Genomic DNA, 22,930 nt, shown 5'->3' with positions numbered 1-22,930 from the left:
GTATGCACAGTGTATTTTCTGCTCAATGCTCAAGGCTTCGCAAATTAACTTCATCAGTTTGTTATCAAAATGGCTTCCTCCATCACTCTCAATAGTGACTGGAAAACCGTACCTTGGGATGATTTCTCTGAGCATTAGTTTTGCCACTGTAATTGAATCACAATGTCGTGTAGGGAAAGCCTCTACCCATCTTGAAAATAAGCACACAATTACAAGCACATATTTTAAACAATTGTGTAAGGGCATTTCAATGAAATCCATTTGTAACCTGGTAAAGGGACCACCCTCTCGACCAATTATTCCTGTCCCCACCACTGATTTTCTGTTTGGATTCATTTGTTGGCATGACAAACACCTTTGACAAAAAGATTCTGCAATAGTTCTAAACTTGGTATTGAACCATGTTTCTCTGAAAAGTCTAACCATAGAATCTCTTCCCAGATGTGCTGGACCATGATATAATCTTGCCATGTCAGCAATCAAGCAATTTGGTAAAACTACTCTGCCATCTTTGTAAACCCACACTCCATCTTCTTCACGTGGTCTACAATCTGATCTTAACCACAAGTCTTTTTCTTCATCTTCTGCTTCATTTTGTAAATCTCTAATTTCATGCCATGTTTCTACAACAGTTGTTAGCATTAATGAATTTGAATCAGTTTCTTTACTCCTCTCCCGATTGTATGAATAATTTTTCCTTGCGCAGTATTTAGCTGTTTCATCTGCGAAGGCATTTCCCTTGGAAATATAATCAGTTCCTCTAGTGTGCGCTGCACACTTGACAATGGCGATTTCTTTTGGCAATTGTATTGCTTCAATTAATCTCCTAATAAAAACTGCATTTTTAATTGGTGATCCTGCTGATGTCATGTATCCTCTCTGTGACCAGAGTTGTCCATAATCATGCACAACTCCGTACCCATACTGACTATCAGTAATGATGGTAACTCTTATATCCTTTGATATTTCACATGCACGAATTAAAGCAATTAATTCAGCCACTTGTGCTGAACGAACTCCTTCAAGACATGATGCTTCTTCAACATCTACGACTGTACAAACTGAATATGAAGCTTTCAAGACACCTCCTTCGGATCTTAAGCATGACCCATCTACAAAGTAGACAAAATCCGATTCAGACAAAGGTCTGTCTTTGATGTCTTTTCTTGGTTTAGTGCAGAATTCCATGACATCTAAACATTCATGTTCTGTTTCAATGTCATCAACAATTTCAGAATCAGGCAGTAATGTAGAAGGATTCAGATTTAAACATCTTGAAATCGAAACATTATCTGCTCCCAGTATGATTTTCTCATACTTTGTCAATCTGCTACTTGTTAAATGTTGAGTCTTACCTCTTGTCAGTAATATTTCAACTGAATGAGGCACAAAAACTTTCACAGGAAATCCCATTATGATCCCCTCACTTTGTTCGAGGCTGATACTTGTAGCTGCAACTGCTTTCAAACAACCTGGTAATGCTTTTGCAATTGGATCAAGAACTGCAGAAAAGTATGCAATAGGTTTCTTTAAATTTCCATGTCTCTGAATTAACACAGACAATGCACATCCTTCTCTCTCACTGCAATACAGTTCGAAATCTTTCTCATAATTTGGCATACCTAAAGCAGGAGCTTGGCATAAGCTCTTTTTCAGGTTCTCAAAAGAATCCATCTCAGCATCATTGAGAATAATTGGATCTTTTACATCTGACTTTGTTAGTCTTTGTAGTGGTTTTGCAATTACTGAAAATCCACTTATCCATTGTCGACAGTAACCAACCATTCCCAAGAACATTCTGACCTGTCTTTGTGTTCTTGGCGGTAACATTGCTTGAATCATTTTTATTCTCTCTATTGTTACTTGTCTTTTTCCCTTTGCAATTCTGTGACCAAGATATTTTACTTCTTGTTTGCAAAACTGTAGTTTTGCTGGGGACACTTTATGTCCCTCTTCTGCAAGGCGATTTAACAGAATTATTGTGTCTGTTACACAATTTTCTCTTGTCTTTGCAGCTATTAATAAATCATCAATATACTGCACTAGCGTAGACCTACCAGGTAAGTCTAGGTCTTCTAATGATCTTTTTAACAATTCGTTAAAGATTGATGGACTTTCTGTATAGCCCTGAGGGATTCTTGACCATCCGAGGGTCTTACCTTGGAATCTGAAAGCAAAGATTTCATAACTGTCTGGATGTAATGGAACAGTAAAGAATGCATTGCAAAGGTCAATGACTGTATACCATTCAGCATCATGTGGAATCTGGAATAGAATTACTGCTGGATTTGGAACCACAGGACAACATGGAACGACAATTTGATTAACCTTTCTCAAATCTTGTACGATTCTAAATGTTCCGTTAGACTTTTTAACTCCCATAATTGGTGAATTACAAGAACTACTCTCCATTTCCTTTAATACACCTTGCTTGATTAATTTTTCAATTATAGGTGTAATACCTTCAATTGTTTCTGTTTTCATTTTATATTGTGGAGTGTTTGGAAATTCTATTCCCTGTTTCAATGTAATTTTTACTGGATCTACGTTTTTCATCAGACCCATCTCATTTCCAGTAAAATCCCATATTTCTGATTTCACTGTTTCCTTGAGTTCTTCAGGTAAATCTTTTTCTTCAAATGCAGGAAACAATTTTGTTTCTTCTGCTTCCATCATCATCATTGTCATTCTATATAAACCATCTTCCTCCATTGTTTGTAACTCAACTCCATCAGGAGAACAATATTTTCTACAATTCATTTTACATAGGATGTCTCTGCCCAATAGATTCACTGGACTACTATTACAAACCACAAATCTGTGTTTGTCTCTATAATTTCCAATTTCAACCGGTACTGGATCAGTTAAGTCAGTTTTAATTTGTTGATTACTTACTCCGACAACTTGGATGGTATCCCCAGAGAGAGGTAGGTTTTCAATTTCCACTGATCTAACAGTAGAACGGGTAGCACCAGTGTCCACTAGAAAAGTGATGTCTACATCATTAACTTTCCCGTTTACAAAAGGACCAAACTGGTCAACCTCAAGAGTGGCTCCAACAACACACTCTTCCTCCTCTCTCGGGCACCGTCAACAATAATCATCAGAATCGCTGTCTTGACTTTCTGCTAATAAAAATTGTTGTGAAGCATTTTGCATTTGAACTCTTTGCTGCTTTTGCTGTTTTTGTGGTTTTATTACCTGTTCACTTCCCTGAAATCCCACGTTAGGATTATATTTTTGAACTCCCCCACAATTCGGAAAAGGTGGTTGTGGCAATTGTTCTTGACGATTATTCACCTGTTGTTGTTGCTGTTGCTGTAACTGTCGCTGAATATTAAATTCGTTTAACCCCTGTTGCATCTGTAGCTGTTGCTGCAGGTCAACACCATTCTGCATCTGTGGATTCAATAAGGGATTCTTTAAGTTTTTAGGAGGATGAGGACACTCGTCTCTCCAATGTCCAATTTCGCCACAATTAAAACAAGGTAATCTTTGTTTCAACTCCTCAATCTTTGGGCTAAATTTCTTTGGGAAATTATTACTTTTAAACTTTCCTTGTATCTGGTTTGTATTTCCAGTTTGAACAAAATTAGTGTTCTTATTACCCATGCTGTCAATCTGTTGCTCAGCTACTTTTACCTGAGCCCACATGGCTTTCTCCTTGAGTTTCTTCTGTTTTACTTCTATTTCATCACTGCAATACTTAGCTTTTCTAAGAATATCATCTACAGATAGTGATTGCCATCCGACAATACTATTTCTGATCATTTCTCCAATTTCAGGTTTTAGTCCATAAACAAATCTATAGACAAAATGGCTCATGTCTTTTTCATCTAATTTTTCATAACCACTGTATTGTTTAAAGATTAACAGTAGTCTTTCATAAAAAGAATGAACTGATTCTTTTGTTTCTTGTTCTGTCCTTTCTATTTTAACCCAATCGACTTCTTTGGGTGGAATTTTGTTTTTCATCCAAACAATTACTTTCTCATAGAAATCCATTACAAGTGGATTTGGAGCACCTGTTTCTTTAATTCGCTCAGGTTCTGTTTTTGGCCAACTAATCGATATTTTGCATTCTGTCCAAAGATCAGATGGAACGACAATATCAAAAAATCCATCTAAATCAATCCACAGAACTTTTGACACTTTGATAAATCTATCGACTTGCCTGTACCACTCAACTGGTTTCTCCCTCAATTTCGGAAAGTCATTTGTAAATAATAGAATGTCCTGTCTCGACCAAGGGACATGAACATATCCTCCACCTGCAATTTCTCTCATTGGAAATTGTTTTGACAATTTTTCCAATCTTTCATCTTCCTTCTTTTTCGTCCATTTTACTCTCCATTTATTCAGTTCTCCTAGCTTTTTGATATATACAATCAAATCTTTAATATGAACTATTCTTCCCATTGAGTTCAAACTCTCAATGTCACTTTCTGAAAAGTCTAATCTGTAATGTTTCGCAAAATTCTTTTGTTTACTCACATCGATTTCAAGTTCTGCTGCTAGATCCTCTAGTTGATCATATTTATTTTTTGTTTTCCATTGTATGCTTTTGCAAATGAACAGTAGTTCATCATCTCGATAGTAATTTAAACTATCTGGACCAATTGTTCCAATTATTAATTCTTCGATATTCGCTTTTAATTTGGCCACATCAAGTTTTGGTGTGGTTACCCTGACTTCAGGACTCCCTATATCTGATATAGCACCCATTGGTGTTTTTGGAGATAAATCCTCATTAAAGGTTAAATCAGGCATTCTCGATTTAGAAGAGTTTATTTCAGATAAGTCTGAATAAAATTTTTCAGCAGCCTTTTGAATTTCTGTATTTAATGGAATAGTTAATCCAGTTTTGTTTGTTTCCTTTTGGTCAAATACGGGCTGAACAGGACCAATTGTTACTGGAACTGTCACAGCTTCCATGCCTTTTGTCATTCTTTTTATTAATTCTTCTTTAGATCTTAAATATTCATTATAATCAACATCTTCAACATTTCTTGCCTCTCTTGTATAATCTTTTGGAGCTTCTCTTGCTCTTGGAGCCATTGTAAAATGTCTACCTTCATTTCGAGCATTCTCGAATTCTGGTCTTCTAGGAGTTTCAATAATTTCACAATTATTTGGATAAAGTTTAGGAGCTTCATTAATTGGAGGTGCACTCGGTGAAGTTTCAGTAGAAACCACCGGAGTAGACCATGATCTAGGAGGTCTCAAAGGCTGATTCTTTCTAGCAGTTGTATATATTTCTTCCATAACTGCATCCTCAGATTCACTTTCCATAGATTTCCCTGTAGGAGTACCCATTACCATTTCATGAATTAAATACAATCCTTCACTCATGTTTCCCTGTCTCCACATTCGCAATCTATCTTCATGAGTTTCTCTTCTCCAAGGTGGATTTTTAGAAGGTCTTTTAATTCCACTAGCTTCTCTTTGTAACTGATACATTTCATCTTCCCACTCAACTAAAGCTTCAAATTGAGTTGGTCTCGGTTTCGGAACAAGAGCATTCATTTTCTCTCGTAAATTTCTCAAGACTTTTACATTAAATGAACCATCATCAGGCCAAGTTAAAACACCGTCGTTCTTAGTATAGCGTTTCCAACTATCGAACCATAAGACAGTATGATATCCATATTCACCTTCCATATACGCTGCAGGTGTTTTATACTTATGAAGTAGTTTACCACCTCGCGTTTCGATTTTCTTGTCAGGTGAAAATAAATTCTTAAACTTCTGAAATAATGTTGGCTTTTTCTCAACATGTTTAAAATGATAACTCATTTTTAAGAGTTAAATCTAATTCACAATTTTGTTCGTAAAATATTTCCGGGATGTTCCGTAAAACAACCAATCCGTGCGCGAAACACACCAACAAGCCAATGACAGTTGAGCTACGTCACTTTTCTGCTCAACCAATAAAATTGGAGTTTTTCGGTAGGACCAATCAGCTCACAGGTCGTCAGAGACTCAAGAGCCAATCAGAATGTAGCTTGTGACGTAGGTCACCCAATCCCAGCGCGGCTCTGTGACGTACACAGCAGCTGCGGTTTCTCGTTTCTCACTCCTGGCGCTTACCCCTCCTTCACAAAATCTTTTCACAGCGCCATTTTAAGGACACTTTTCAGTGTAAATTAATTCTTAACAATGACTATAAGGACAACATCTGTTCGTTTCACTATTTAGGATAGTTTACATACATTCAAGTATCCACACTTCGGAATAGACGGCGCTATTCACACTAAGGATAATATTCAATTGTTAGTAGAGTAACCTTACCCCACCCTTCTAACACGTATAATTATGAACTCGCTTTGCTCTGAACCCACCGCGAAGTGAAAGTTCTAAGAGTTCCACTTGAACATAAAATACAATTCAAACTCGCACTTTCATACTGAAAATTCCCTAATTTCAAACACACATGAAATCCGTACAGGACTTTCACCTGTTTATAGAGATCATGCACCGTTAGCAAAATAACGACGTTATCCGTACAGGGCTCTCACCTGTTTATAGATATGAAACATGTACCCGTACAGGACTCTAACCTGTTTATAGATAATCATGCACCGACGCTAATTTACCCTTCACTCAAGCTCGGATATAACTAATACTCTTATCACAGTGAGTTTTATGGAAGGCGCTTTGTCCCTATTCTCATGCTGCTTTAATTTCTTAGAAAACCCTCACTTTACAAGATTCAGACCTAGCCCTAAAACTGTGCTGCTCGGCGACAACACTATGGTACACGGCGATACCTCTTGTGATACTCGGCGATATCACTACAAACAGAACAGATGGCTTGCGTGACTAATTTCTCGCCACACAATCTATACCGGTATAGCTTACAGATAGCACGAAAAACGAACTCAACATGTGTTAAAACATCGATCCTATTTCCATACCATAAGGTTTTAGTAACCCTTAGCAACCAACATATTACCTTGGTTACCCTTAGCAACCATCAATTTCTGCTACCAGAGAATTGATCCAGCGGCCTATAGAAAATATATCATAAACAACGCTACCCAACTTCATAACCTATAAATAAAATTCTATACTAAATTTTGGACCCATTTATAAACCTGACATATTTTGGGCCTACTGAATCAGGTGGTCAGATTAAATCTATATACACATTATCTACAAACTATATACATTTTATACATCTGCGGAAAGAATATTGTCATTAGAATAAACTTAACCATTTAAACGACCACCATTGGCGACGTGATCTAGCTAATAGTAACCTACACTCTTGAATAACCAAGACCAGCTTGTTTGTCAAAAGTAAGATTTTATTTACTAAATTATGGTATATAAGTTGATAGTTTTATAAATGAATTTTATTAGCAATAAAGCAAGCATGATTGTAAAGAAAAGTGAATAAAATACAATTTAAGCAAGTGAATTAAAAATTAAAGTGAATATATAAAGTTTAGCATTTCTAAAACCTAATTCCCTAACTGAGCTAAATAGATAGAAATTAAAGTAAAGTTCTTTGAGGATTCTTACGTGCTCCACGCAAAGTTCGACAGCACTTCACCCTCATCGGAAAGTCAGAAAGCAGCAGCCAGCCCATCCCTAGGGGCATGACTTTTTATACCTTTCTATGCTAACTAAACTACGCAAAGGAAAGTTTTCAGAAATCTTCGACGTCCCATTGGCTGAGAGTGACAAGTGACATGTCACCCACTTTTCAAAACTTCCATTAAGTCACTTTTCTTAGAGACCATTGTCCCTTCCGAGTGCAACCAGGAGCTTCCTAGGATTGCAACATTTGTATAAAGTCATTCTCGCAGCGTCCATTGACTTCCAATTGACTTCCGCGGATGCCAAGTTAAGGGCTGACAAAATGTTCTTTTTCGACCTTGGCCATGTCCGACAGAAAGATGATAGCACATCAGTTTTTGCTCTGTGAACGCAGCTTTTGACGAACAATTTATTTCAGAATGGGCGTCTCAGCACTTTTGCAGGAGTAAAATTCAGCATATTGTAGTTCGGGCAGACAAGGCCCAAAAGCAGACAACTTATGTTTTCTAATATAAAACAAACACAAGAAAAGTATTAATGTAAGAAATAATGTAGATTCTGTATCCACCCCAAGATTTACTAATTAATTAACCCACCCGATTAATCAAAATGTTATCTAGCCAATGCAAACAAATAAAGCAGCGTTTATATCTACCAGTCTCCGTTATTCCATGAGACTTATATGCACCTAGAATAGTAGAAATGACATCACACAGACAAGGAAAAGCAAAACAAGCACATGCTTCTTTTAAGTTTGCAGCAGTTAGTAATGACAAAAACGAAAACAATAAATTATTTTATTATTTTGCACGAACAAAAAGATGCAACAATTATGCACGTTTATGAGCACACATGTTAGTCCCCCCATGTGTAAAGTTTAATCTAAGTTGTATTAGCACGACAAATCACAAATCATTAATATTATTATTCATGTTATGGAAATGTGACTTCACGAGTTTAAACAAAATTTTGTTTTCTATCTCGCTCCATCAGCGGCCATGCCCGTTTCTCTTATTCTTTGCTTCATCGTTCCCGCACTGAAGGGGGAGTTGGTTTACCAGACATCCATCTATACAACAAGGCGGCCCAACTGAGGGTTTTGGTTGAGTGGTCCCAACAAGATTCTGAGAATCACTGGTTAAATATGGAGCGGGCTGAACTATCTGGGATTTAGTTTGGCGCCCTCGAAAGGACAGTTCCCCGATCACATATATTAGTACTCCTACACGGACCACTCTTAAAGCCTGGGACACAATTTCAAGCGACGATAGATAGACCTCTTTCCCATCACTCTTTACTCCAATCCATTACAATCCAGCGTTTCCCCCGGCCCAACATGAGGGGCCTTTTGAGGCATAGAAGCAGGGCGGCTGTCTCGCTCTAATACACCTATTTCACAACTTTGAACCCCTAACTTTCGATGAGTGTAAAGGAGAATTTGATTTAGGTAACACAGAAAGGTACCATTACACGCAACTGATGCACTGGGCCCTCACACCTTGTCTTCGGGAGGCTGCTATTAGACCCCTCACAAAATGTGAAGCCTTCCTCTCCAAATCCTCCTCTATGAAAGGGGTGATTTCCTTTATCTATAATCTCCTGTTGAAAACTGCGCTTGCTCCATGCCCTAGATATATGGCCATGTGGGAAGACCTGGTCCAGCGTCCGATCTCCGAAGAGGAATGGTCGCACCTCTGGACCAACATCTCCCGCCTCAACTACTCCACTGACCTCAGGGAAGCCCATCTTAAGACTATGCTGGACTGGTATTTACACCCCTCCAAACTCCAACAGATTTTTCCTACCTCCACGGACAGATGTTAAAGGGGTTGTGGGCTGCTGGGTGACTTCCGCCACATTTGGTGGGACTGCCCAACTATTCGCCCTTTTTGGGAAGAAATTCTAGCCCAAATAAAAGACATGCTAGGGTATCCTATCCCCACTACTATTGCAGGGATCCTTTTGGGAGTTTGTGACCCCGCACTGGAACACCAGACCCGAGCTGATAAAATGATTATGTGGCTCTGCTTGGGCGCGGCTAAGATCACCCTGGCGACCGCATGGAAGAGAAGGGAGGCCCCGGCGATTTCCCTTTGGCATTCTCAGCTTTGGAGATTGCTTAACCTGGAACGTATGGCTGACATAATCAGAGACGACAATAAGAACTTTGAATTCCAATGGGGTCCCCTGGTTTCCTTCCTCTCTCTGGGCCTTCCTTCCGCAGTTTGTCCCCCTTCCATCAGAGCCCTCCATCTTTTTCAATTTTGCTACTGTCCTAAAAAACATCCAGTCTCCTGGCAATTTATTTAGTGCCGCCGCCACGGGTAGGGTGGGGGGAGGCTAAAGGGGGGGTTTTGTTTTTGGTGGTCTTATTGTTTCTTTCATATAAACGGGTGTCCCATGTTGGGACACGCCCTATTGAGCTAGATTCATTCCTCTATAGCACTCTGGAGGCACTCTCTGGAGCAGGTACTGTCATGGTCTTAGGAGGCGTTTGCAGCTGATCTGCCAGAGTGTCTAGTAATATTGTGGAATGGACATATTATTACCTGATTCAGAAATATGGAAGTGCTCTGTCGGTTCAGCAGCTGTACCTTCTATGTGGCCTTCTGGTTCGACAACAGAGCTGATTTCTTGCGACTGCTGCACTCAGCTGATTTACCATCTTTCTTAGTGCCTTCTCATCCCCTGCATGGGATCACATGATGATATCATTGGTTATTCATGCCTATGGAATGTATGCACACAAATTTCTAAGAAAAACATCTTTGACAAAAAAAAAGAATAGAAATTATTAACATAACGGACCCCTCCAAAATACTGGCAGTCTGAGCAGACATTCTTAGAGTTTTTCTGCCTGAAACCTCCACGGTTTGAATGGTGGACTCGGACAGAGAGGACACTGATGAAAATGACATTTGCGGGGCCACCTAATTTGTGCAGGCCCTTTGACACAATTTTCATCAGTGTCGGTTCATCATAATGGATTTCACACTGAGCCAATAGAGGCTTCACAACCACGAAAACAGAGAATAGAAGAATGTAGATGGAATATCAATTTCTAGTTTATGTGCTTTACTGCCCTTGTCTAAATAATGCCCTTAATCTTTAGTTAGCATACCAATTTCTTCCCAGTAGAATTCTTGTGATTACAACTAAGTAAGTACCCCGTAGGCAACAATCTTTTTCCAGATTCACAAACTCTACAATCGCCTTCTTTTCATACCGATTTAACGGCCTCTGAGTCAGTTCTTAAGTCAAACAAAACCAGGAGAACTGCATTGTTGGATAATTTATGCAGAATCTTTACCTGGTTTGAACATGACTGTTGGGTTGTCATTTCAAATGTAATTTATAGTTTAATGTATAAACTATGGTAATTGGTATCACGGTATTCATCTTCCAGTGAGTAACCTTTGATCCACTTACAGGTGGTGTGGAAGACATGCATGCCTCTATTTGTAAATCTGCAGCTTGGGCTGCGAGGAAAGAGCTTTCTCAGCAGCCAAGGATTTTTTTCTTGAATAATAATAAAAAGATGTCACACTGACATCATGAGTTAAGAAAGTAAAATTAAGATCCCTGTGTTGTGTGCTCAGGGGAATGTCTTGGTTCATGAGCACCGATCACCACGGTTTCTGACAATGCCTTTGCCTTTCGGTTCCCTGCTTGGGGATCACCACAGGAGAGCCACATGAGTTGCCTTCTAAGGGGGAAATGGCCACTGCAGGTATGGGGAAATTCTTCCCCTCCAAAGGTGTTGGTACAAAGCCCAGTGGGCCCAGGCATGTTTATATCTATATAGAAAATAGGGTGGGGACCAGTCTATCTAAGCACCAGGCTGAAACTCCACCCTAAAAATCCCCAGCAGTCTTTCTGCCTCCCATATGGGGCAGACCGGGGCAGACTATAGATTTATTACCAATCTGTCTTCCCAGGAGTGGAAGAAACCCTATTAGATTACAGGGATGTTTTTATTTATATACAAGAAATTGGGTGGATGCTGGCCTGTCCAGGTATGGGCCCACATCCGACCTCTAAATCCCCAACATACCTTCTGCCCTCCTCTGGCCTAGAACCTGAATATTACAGCCATCCCCAAGGCAAGCAAAAGGAAATATGAATTTAATTTGGTGCAGTTTTGTCTTATGGGCTGGCAGAGAGGTGGTGTCAGAAGACTGACTGGTGCTTGGGGGTTGGAAGTGCAGGGCAGAGCCTTCCATTCCATTCTGTTTCTTAACTTTTTCCCTGATGGTAAGCTTTCTGACCCCATGGGAAGGACATTTAGCTGGAAAATACTCCAATCCACCAACCCAAGATGGGGTGAAAGCTCACTAGACAAGGCTTGGAAAAATAGTGGGTGCATGAACATCTTAGGATGGAAGACCCCACCTTTGCTAACAGAAAGTATGTGGGCCTCCAAGGGGGAAGGGGGTAAAAAGAGTGGCTTACATCGCTCTGCTAACCCATAAGTCCAAACTATGCTTGTGAAAAAAATACCATTTTCTTATATTTATGTGACAGAAAACTTGGGTACTTCTAGCAAATGGCCAAACTCTGACCTCCATGCGTTCCCACACTTCTCCTGGTTCAAACACTGCTTCCCATCTGTAAATGAACCTAACGCACATTATGGAAATGGACCAAAACTGCAACCATGTGAAGACTTCTTTAATAACTCTTTAACTCTGTGTGATCCACCTTTTGAGCTGTTTTGTTTGCTGCCAATAAAAGAGGACACTGTTTCTAACTGAAGACATGTGGGAATGTTGGGTAGTAGGAATTGTATGACTTCCTGCAGATGTCAAAACCTTTCCTCACAGAAATATTAGGAAAATCCATGATTCTAGCCAATGTTTGATGCTTGCAGGACTTTCAGTGTGATAAAACATAGTGGTATCCACACAAGTCACACCACCCTACATTATCTTGAGAATCTAATCATTAAAAATGTCTGGGTTGGTAGGTTTCCTCAGGCCCCCACCGGACACAAATTCTGCAGTAGCCCTCATTGCCAGAATGAGTGAATTTCAAAAGAAAAATCATGTTGTATTTTAGGGGCTTTCCTACTGCAGGCAGTAGGCTCACCCACACAGTGTGGTACCGTTATTATCAGGAGAGATGTGAAAGTACAGAAAGTACAATATTTGTTATCTCCATTTTTCATCCTAAATGTAAACTAAAATGTAAGAAAGAACACATTTGCAGAATTTCATCTGAAAAGCGCGATATGATGATAATCCCACATTCAGAATTATTCACTATTCACAACCTCATTACCATGGGCACATTTAGGAAATGCACAGGTTCCTTCATACCCAATTTACATGTATTAGATATTTTTAGTATAATTGATGGAAGGTCAGTATACAATAAAAAACTATTACAATCTCTAGCTTTGTGGATGGCTTTGGAACAATCAACAATCATATAGATGCATGCAACCAGGAGAATCTGGTGGACATAATGGTATATTACTTTTGTAAATCAGTCATGGGGGTAAAATAGTTACAGATGAAAACATTGTACCTTATTTCATTTTGTTCTTATATTTTCTTACATTATTTTTATTGCAGCAATTAGTTTCTGGGGAACAGCCATGAGCGATCTACACAAATGACCCCTTGCTGAATTGAGAATTTTGTCAGCTTTTAAGAAATGGATATCTTTCTGGATTCATCCATGGTTCATGGCTGTTCCACCACAAACTACAAGTAGGTAGAAACTACAAAAATAGAAATAACTGTTAAAAACGTTAGTAAATAATTATATTTTTTACAACTCTGCCAGTTCCTGCAAGCTGGGAAGAGGGTGATGGTAGCACAGCAACCATTTAGTTAATATCATCCTTTGATAAAAAGCACATACTTTCTTGTACGGCGCTTTTTTCTAATTAAAACCCCCATATATTTTGCTATATTTTTTATACTTTCTTGGTTCCTTCCAAGAGAATCTACAGTCCCTGGCTATCTTTAAAATCCCTTACTTGTGGGGACAAATGACACACATTTGGCCTAGATACCTTTTGTGGGAAAACAGGTATGAGGGCTTAAGTTCAAACTACCCCAGACATCCAAAAAAGGGACTTGGGTGGAGAAGGGATGGGGTTAGCCTGAAGCATTTGAGTGGTTAAATGTTTTTGTGTCATTACTTTATGATTACTTTAAACCTTTAGAATGGGTCCAAATTATGTCTGAAGAGGACGCCTACCTGTAGTAGCACAATACCTCTTCTGAGGTCATTTAAAATATATTAAGTAAAACCACCAATGTGTTGTTATTATTTCTGTCATGGTCTGCTACCAAAGCAAATCTAGACTTTGGTTGTACAAATTCCAGATTGGAATCATTTAGTGGAATCTCTCCATTCTCCATAACTGTCTGCAGAAGAAACAATTGCCTGCTTTACATGCGCTTGCCCCATCTTTAAAGCTGCCATCTCCTTCTTTTTCTGCCTCATCGTATGATTCCCATGGGAATTCCTTGAATCTGAAGCAGGTGAGCTTGAAATAGATTGATTTCCTGTCTCCCTGGTGCCACACTCTTTACACTTCAAACACACCAGAAACTACATAAATTAGCTTTTTTTAACCAAATGCTATTCTAGTTCCAGAGATTATTAAAAAAGTGCATGATTCCCAAGAATCATTCTCACAGAAAAAAAACTGTTACTAGTTATGCTCCGGTCGGCTTATTTATTCATCAGTAAGACCTTATTGAAACAATATTCGCTGCTAATTTGCCCCGATAATTCTCAAAAATTAAAAAAGTGTGGCTGTCAGTTCTTTACATCTCATGCGTGATGTGCTTGTACCCCGCATAATGAGGTAGGTGTGTGGCTTCCTATGTTATTTGATTTCTTGTGTATGTCTGAGTGGTTGGAGAATGTACCCCTCTCTGGTGATGTCTTGTGTTAGGTAAATAGGTTCTTCGAATGAGTAGTTCTTGCTCAGATAGATAGAACTTCAGATAATCTTGAGGTTGAACATCATTTAAATATTTCAATTTTGGTGGTTGTGTTGGTGTTCTGTATTTGGGGGGCATTTGAGTTGTAGCCGTAATATAATTAGTGTCATGTGTGTCACATTAGTTCTCTTCCTAATGAGAGAGGCGTATGGCATCCCTAGTTAAGCCCTTTGTCCTTCGCCTGCTTGGAAGTTGGCCCTGGGTCCCTTCATCTTGTTGATGGCAGTGTGGAACAGTCAGCTCTGTCAACCCAGAGGTCTCTAGTTTTAAGGCTGAGCAGTGCAGGTACATTAAACACCACTCTTGGAGGTTACAAACCAGTCCACAATTTGTGTATAGAGTTTCCGTAACTTAGAACGAGTACGATGGTGTATTCTTACTTAAAATATACTTGCAGATGTTATTAGCGCACTGCATAATACACGGATATGTTTTAAAATAGTTGGAAGATTAGGGGAGGGAAGAAACAATGTAGTTCTGGCAGGTGGACAATGAATGTTCCTCCCTACCTGTAGAAAAAAGCAATGGGAAACTGAGCAATAAGATTTGGCTGCCTCATGAGATTTTACCAGCTGCTAAGGTGAAGGAACACCGGATCACCCTGGGATTCTGCTCTGCCAGACTCATAATACGGACCTTAATTTTATGGCTATGGATATTAGCACTGCTATTATTAATGTTGCTAGTATTATTATTATTAGCTTTATTTCTTTCATCAGGAGCTGAAGTAATTATAGCATTAGATTTGTACTACAAATAATATTATATTTAATATCCTCGTCATTCCCTTCTATTTTTCCCTTCTTCCTCATTTCTTTCTTCTTGTTCTGTTTTTCACCTTCATCTTTCCATCTACATGATTCCAGTTCGGGAGTCATCCTACTCGGGTTTTATCCTGAAAATCTCTGATCGGTTTCCCAATAGTCTTACATTTCTCACCTGACATTTTTTGATTGGGTTCAGGATGTTTCTCGTAAGCTTCTTATTGTTTGAAGCTCTCTTTTCATATTTTTAGGTTCACGATAAATGGTCAGTAGGTGAACATTTCTCAATCTGGCTTCCCTTTGCTAAAGGCCTCATTTGCAAAGCTTATTGTTGTCAGAAATTACATTTTCATAGGCTAATCCTGGATTTGTGGGAGCAAATTTGAGAATATTACCAACACAAATGTATACTTACGATGGTGGGAAATGTCAAGAATGCTGAATTGTTGTACATTTAGGCTGAAGGAATAGGTGCCCTCAAGAGAGGAGCAGAGTGTAACCATAGGAAAGTGGTAACCACCCTCAAAGGCATCACTTTGTATTAATTCAAAATCTTTCCAAATGTTTACATGCCCAACTTACTTTTTTATCCAGAATGTCACAGGTAAGTGTGAAAATTGAGTGGAAGAAAGAACAAAACTCAACTATTTCTAGGGTGTGCGTGAAAAGGATTTCTCAACAATAAAACGTATTTTTTAAAGAAAAAGCAAAAAAGATAGGTAATTGTGACAATGGGTGTTTCCAACGCTTTTGGGACAGTTTGCCTGAGTAAGTGTAGGAAATCAGGACTGTGTATTGAAATCCTAGATTTGCACACATATTCATGAATACTCCTGGTTATTCTTGCAAAGCAGCAAATGTTTTATATAGTTTTTTTACCCAACATTTTTCTCTCTGCAGACATTTGCCAGTGAGACACTAAGAACCTTGTGTGTAGCTTGCAAACACGTGGAAGAGTCCGAGTACATTATGTGGAGCGAAAAGCACACGGAGGCGTGTGTGACACTGGAGAACCGTGCGAAAAAGCTCCACGCTACTTATGAAGAGATTGAAACAGATCTAGAGGTAAATGCAGGATCCCCCTTGAGTGGGAAGTATGGTCAACTGCAATGGTGTAGTGTACTTTCGTGATATAAAATTGTAAACCAGGTTTAGTCAACAAATTTCATTGGGAAGTTGGGTTGCTAATCATCAGTCTATTTGCATGAGGTAGTGTTATACATACTTGCTTATGGATCCTCTAAGGATGGATATTGATTCTGAATGGAACCTGCTGAAAGTAGGATTTGCATTTGTGAAGCAGGATGTTTATTGTATTTTCTGAATGCTTTTGACTGCTTCATTTGAAATAGTCTGGTCAGATTTCAGGGCCGGTTTTGCGAAGCTTTAATCTTATTAAAATAATCACATGATTGCAGACTATACCAGCTTCTCAAAAGCAACGGCCATGAATCGACTATTGCCTTCTGCTGATGGTACTTGGAGGGATCATAAGGACAGCCTTCTCTGTGAGCCGCTGGGCCAAAACCCCATAGGCTAGGTATTATGTAAGTGGATCCAGAATAATGTGCCAAAAATGAAAGTGTTCTCAAATCTTTGAGAAGAAGATGAAGAACAGAGCACCTCAGGAGAGGCAAATATAAGCAAACCTTAAAACAAAGCTTTCCAACACACAAATATGCTAAAAAAAAATCAATGCAGCCAAGGAAAAGCTCAAATCATCAACAGTCAAAAGTAGAGAAAAAAGACAGAACCCCGAAAGAAACAAGAGAAGGAAAACCGCAAGGGGTGTAGTGTGTGACTAAAGAAGAATGATCTTGAAGCATTACAACACACCTTAAACACAACTTATTTACTTCTTGCAGTATCTTTTCATAGACTCCTTCCTCCAAGCCCTGTGAAAATACTGTGTTAGACACATTGCCTTGAGAAAAATGTAGGATCTACAATGAAAACCTACTTCATAATAGAATTGACAAATTATCTCTATCAGTTACTAGGTGAAACTGTCCTGCAGTAAAAAAAAATATCATTAACATGTAGGTACTGTACTAGGAAAAAATTGCCCATGGGGATTTCCTGTGCCAAGCGCAGATAAGAAAATCACAGGGACCAAACTCTAAAGACATAAAGGTTCAGATACCCCTTCCACATAATCCCACCATCTGTTCTGTATGTGTTAAGGGACAAGGAACCAAAGGAATCAGAGAAAAGCTAGTGTGACAATCTTAGCTTGGATATGGAATTCTGCTTTCCACAATGGCCTGTCCGATTTTGAAGTCAATCTATATGTTATGTTAAAAAGTTCTGTAAAGCGGTCTTTTTTTCTTCCAGTACTGTAGTAACCGTTACGTCTTTGAATCTCTGACCCCTGGAAAATGTTGTTCTTGAACAGCACTTATTACCTTTAGAATGGTGAAAATCTCTTTCACATTTGCTATGTCATGCACTGCACAATTATTGAGATTCCTCATCTTCTCATCCCAGGACTCTTGGTTTAAAATATTAACCATTTCCATGCTCCATCCTTGAAATTGTTTTAATCGTGTCTTATCCTTCTGAAGATATGTTCTCTAGAGCTAAACATCATATAACACATTAGGCCTTTTAGATGAGAAAATTATCTTCCTCCTACTTGTCCCAATGCATTTCAGTGTACCTCCAGGTGGCGATCATCTATGGAAGCATCAATAGGCCTCCACCGTTTATTGGCTGTTAAGGCATCACAGCTGTCCAAAAACTAGACCTAAGTCTGCCTGGCTATAAATGCATGATTTCACCATTAACCATGCAGACTTATTTAGTTATGAAATGGAGGACATCACAAGTATAGTCATCAAAATATTAATAACCATTTGTGACATCATCCAGTCTACAATAAGTTCATAAGTCAATGCTAAAATCATCCATCTATGGCAAGGTAGTGTACAGCTAATTTGTGACCTACTTCTACTACTCCCTCCGAAACCCACCTGAAGCTTGCCGATTGTGGGGGTCAGTATGCCTTGTGTGATAGATTGCATCACAATAATATACCATCCACTCCTTTAAGATTGCAAGGTGAGCATATAATGACTGTTCTTAATGTCACTTATGCTTACCTCCCAAAGTATGTCCTGGTGAAGTTAAGAAAAGTAAACTTGCACTTGGCCTATGAAGTTGTGGAAGGTGATCTGACAGATAGGCGAATACTGATGGCCGATGTTGTCAATCTCAAAATAAGGACATACAACCTTGCCTGTGATCTCTAAATAATCATCTGTGAGGACAGAGTGGTTATGGATTTTGGTAATGACTATTTCCTGTTGGTTCTTTATGGTAGAATACCTGATTTGGTGGCTAGGATCTTGCAGAGGGCAAAACGGAAGAAGTGAAGTGAACTTGATGCATGAAAGTCTCAGCGCAAGACCGTGTAAAAGGAAACCCTAGGCTTTACATGAACACAAAACCACAACCTTCCTTAAACTCCAGTTTCTGCAGATGGCTCTAGGACTTATAGCCTTGCTTCAGCCTATAGTCATAAGCTCTATCCTCACCCAAACACAATGAGGACATAGAATGATACATTAAATAGAATAGCATTAACAGCCATCGCTGCCTCTAGGGCAACTTTCTAAATCTTAGTAATTACCTGGATGTCTCTCATTAATGAACTTTGTAAGAAGACAATATTCTTTTCTTGGGAAAAGCTAGATCTAGGTAGAAGCTCAAGTGTCTTAAAAACTTTAGTCACACAATGTAGTTTTAAACTCCTCACTGCATCCACGAGGACATTCTGCTTCCTCATGTTCAAGGCAAATGCATGTGAAGTTGAGTCAGATGCCTTTACTGGATTATCCACCTGCACAGACATTGCTCCAAATTATCACTTGGCCTTTTATTTTTAGTCTGTGTGACTGGACAATGCCAAATGGACTAGCTGGAAAGGCCCAGTCTGTGGGCCTTTCTTTTGTAGTTCTGTGGAACGTGACTGGGCCCAAAGAAAAGTCACACACTGCACAAAAGCATGTCCAAATACAGCACACACAAGTCCATGGTAATTTATTGTGCCCATCTTGTTCACTCCTACTCCCCTAGTCGAGCTCTTTGTTTTTCTAATAAAAATCTCCTTGAGGTTCCCAGGTTTGTAAGAGTGAGATGGGGAGGCCGAGCTTTTTCCTCGGTTGTACCCAGGTTATGGAACTCGCTCCCCTCCAATTTTGTAGGGCAATCATCGCTTGCTCTGTTTCGCAAGGCATTAAAAACCTGGCTCTTCTCTGAAGCATACCTGTAATTAGTATGCTTCATTGGATTACAGATCGAACGACCTGCTTGGCGCCTTGATGCCCTTGGGCTAAGTTGCGCGGTAAAAGACTTTCTTCATTCATTCATTCATTCATCTAGGAATGTTGTACAAAAGGGGGTGGTGATGGACGGAGGATCTGAACCAATCAAATACTCACACCCAGTCAAAAGATCTGGGTTTAATCCATCACCATTCTTTAGCCCACTCTGCCAACCCAGTTCAGACATGGCCATATGCAATCAATCTGACCCTGTGCCTCATGGGAACAGTCCAGCCCGAACTGCCATGCCATGCCTTCCCTGGACCGGAAACAAGCTTCCTAGGACCGGTTTCTGGGATTTCAGTCGTCTTCAGCCAGGCTTGCTTGAATCCAGTGGCAAAGTGAGCAAGGGACTCACGTCTGAGCATACCCTGCCAACTTATGGCGAACAAAGTGGTAAAAAAGGGGGTGGTGATGGACGGAGGATCTGAACCAATCAAACACTCACACCCAGTCAAAAGATCTCGGTTTAATCCGTCACCGTTCTTTAGCCCACTCTGCCACCCCAGTTCAGACATGGCCATATGGAAATCAGTCAGACCCTGTGCCTCATGGGAACAGTCTAGCCCGAACTGCCGAGCCATGCCTTCCCTGGACCGGAAACAAGCTTCCTAGGACCGGTTTCTGGCATTTCAGCCATCTTCAGCCAGGCTTGCTTGAACCCAGTGGCAAAGTGAGCAAGAGACTCACATCTGAGCATACCCTGCCAACTGATGGCGAACAAAGCGGTACAAAAGGGGGTGGTGATGGACGGAGGATCTGAACCAATCAAACACTCACACCCAGTCAAAAGATCTGGGTTTAATCCATCACCGTTCTTTAGCCCACTCAGCCACCCCAGTTCAGACATGGCCATATGCAAATCAGTCTGACCCTGTGCCTCATGGGAACAGTCCAGCCCGAACTGCCCAGCCATGCCTTCCCTGGACGGGAAACAAGCTTCCTAGGACCGGTTTCTAGCATTTCACCTGTCTTCAGCCAGGCTTGCTTGAATCCAGTTGCAAAGTGAGCAAGAGACTCATGTCTGAGCATACCCTGCCAACTTACGGCGAACAAAGCGGTACAAAAGGGGGTGGTCATGGACGGAGGATCTGAACCAATCAAACACTCACACCCAGTCAAAAGATCGGGGTTTAATCCATCACCGTTCTTTAGCCCACTCTGCCACCCCAGTTCAGACATGGCCATATGAAAATCAGTCTGACCCTGTGCCTCATGGGAACAGTCCAGCCCGAACTGCCAAGCCATGCCTTCCCTTAACCGGAAACAAGCTTCCTAGGACCGGTTTCTGGCATTTCAGCCGTCTTCAGCCGGGCTTGCTTGAATCCAGTGGCAAAGTGAGCAATGGACTCATGTCTGAGCATACCCTACCAATTTATGGTGAACAAAGCGGTACAAAAGGGGGTAGTGATGGACGGAGGATCTGAACCAATCAAACACTCACACCCAGTCAAAAGATCGGGGTTTAATCCATCACCGTTCTTTAGCCCACTCTGCCACCCCTGTTCAGACATGGCCATATGCAAATCAGTCTGACCCTGTGCCTCATGGAAACAATCCAGCCCGAACTGTCAAGCCATGCCTTCCCTGGACCGGAAACAATCTTCCTAGGACCGGTTTCCGCCATTTCAGCCGTCCTCAGCCAGGCTACTTTGAATCCAGTGGCAAAGTGAGCAAGGGACTCACGTCTGAGCATACCCTGCCAACCTATGGCGAACAAAGCGGTACAAAAAGTGGTGGTGATGGATGGAGGATCTGAACCAATCAAACACTCACACCCAGTCAAAAGATCTGGGTTTAATCCATCACCGTTCTTTAGCCCACTCTGCCACCCCAGTTCAGACATGGCCAGATCTCTTGACTGGGTGTGAGTGTTTGATTGGTTCAGATGCTCCGTACATCACCACCCCCTTTTGTACTGCTTTGTTCGCCATAAGTTGGCAGGGTATGCTCAGACGTGAGTCCCTTGCTCACTTTTCCACTGGATTCAAGCAAGCCTGGCTGAAGACGGCTGTAATGCCAGAAACCGGTCCTAGGAAGCTTGTTTCCGGTCCAGGAAAGACATGGCTTGGCAGTTCGGGCTGGACTGTTCCCATGAGGCACAGGGTCAGACTGATTTGCATACGGCCATGTCTGAACTGGGGTGGCAGAGTGGGCTAAAGAACAGTGATGGATTAAACCCAGATCTCTTGACTGGGTGTGAGTGTTTGATTGGTTCAGATGCTCCGTCTATCACCACCCCCTTTTGTACCGGGTTGTTTGCCATAAGTTGGCAGGGTATGCTCAGACGTGAGTCCCTTGCTCACTTTGCCACTGGATTCAAGCAAGCCTGGCTGAAGACGGCTGTAATGCCAGAAACCGGTCCTAGGAAGCTTGTTTCCGGTCCAGGGAAGGCATGGCTTGGCAGTTCGGGCTGGACTGTTCCCATGAGGCACAGGGTCCGACTGATTTGCATGCAGCCATTTCTGAACTGGGTGGCAGAGTGGGCTAAAGAACGGTGATGGATTAAACCCAGATCTTTTGACTGGGTGTGAGTGTTTGATTGGTTCAGATCCTCCGTCCATCACCACCCCCTTTTGTACCGCTTTGTTCGCCATCAATTAGCAGGGTATGCTCAGACGTGAGTCCCTTGCTCACTTTGCCACTGGATTCAAGCAAGCCTGGCTGAAGACGGCTGTATTGCCAGAAACCGGTCCTAGGAAGCTTGTTTCCGGTCCAGGGAAGGCATGGCTTGGCAGTTCGGGCTGGACTGTTCCCATGAGGCACAGGGTCAGACTGATTTGCATACGGCCCTGTCTGAACTGGGGTGGCACAGTGGGCTAAAGAACGGTGATGGATTTAACCCAGATCTCTTGACTGGTTGTGAGTGTTTGATTGGTTCAGATGCTCCGTCCATCACCACCCCCTTTTGTACCGCTTTGTTCGCCATAAGTTGGCAGGGTATGGTCAGACGTGAGTTCCTTGCTCACTTTGCCACTGGATTCAAGCAAGCCTGGCTGAAGATGGCTGTAATGCCAGAAACCGGTCCTCGGAAGCTTGTTTCCGGTCCAGGGAAGGCATGGCTTGGCAGTTCGGGCTGGACTGTTCCCATGAGGCACAGGGTCAGACTTCTTTGCATACGGCCATGTCTGAACTGGGATGGCAGAGTGGGCTTAAGAACGGTGATGGATTAAACCCAGATCTCTTGACTGGGTGTGAGTGTTTGATTGGTTCAGATGCTCCGTCCATCACAACCCCCTTTTGTACCGCATCTAGGAATGTTGGCAATAATACATTTTGCAGAGTACACACATACTGCACAGCTATGCAGGTATAAATGCAAGTATAAATA

General features: G+C 40.9%; 1 protein-coding gene across 4 annotated transcripts in view; it reads left to right on the top strand.

Moving 5' to 3' along the window:
* Positions 1 to 22,930, top strand: part of LOC144781481 (phospholipid-transporting ATPase IC-like) — a 1,874,327-nt gene that overhangs the window by 1,361,103 nt on the left and 490,294 nt on the right. For all 4 annotated transcript variants that reach the window (XM_078660356.1, XM_078660353.1, XM_078660355.1 and 1 more), the window contains one exon: positions 16,175 to 16,339. In XM_078660356.1, the coding sequence (XP_078516482.1) occupies positions 16,175 to 16,339 (165 nt within the window). The remainder of the gene's footprint in view (positions 1 to 16,174; positions 16,340 to 22,930) is intronic.

Source organism: Lissotriton helveticus, chromosome 9, assembly GCF_964261635.1.
Source record: "Lissotriton helveticus chromosome 9, aLisHel1.1, whole genome shotgun sequence".
NCBI lineage: Eukaryota > Metazoa > Chordata > Amphibia > Caudata > Salamandridae > Lissotriton > Lissotriton helveticus.
Note: the sequence above shows the minus strand (reverse complement) of the source record. Positions and strands in the feature narration are given on the sequence as shown.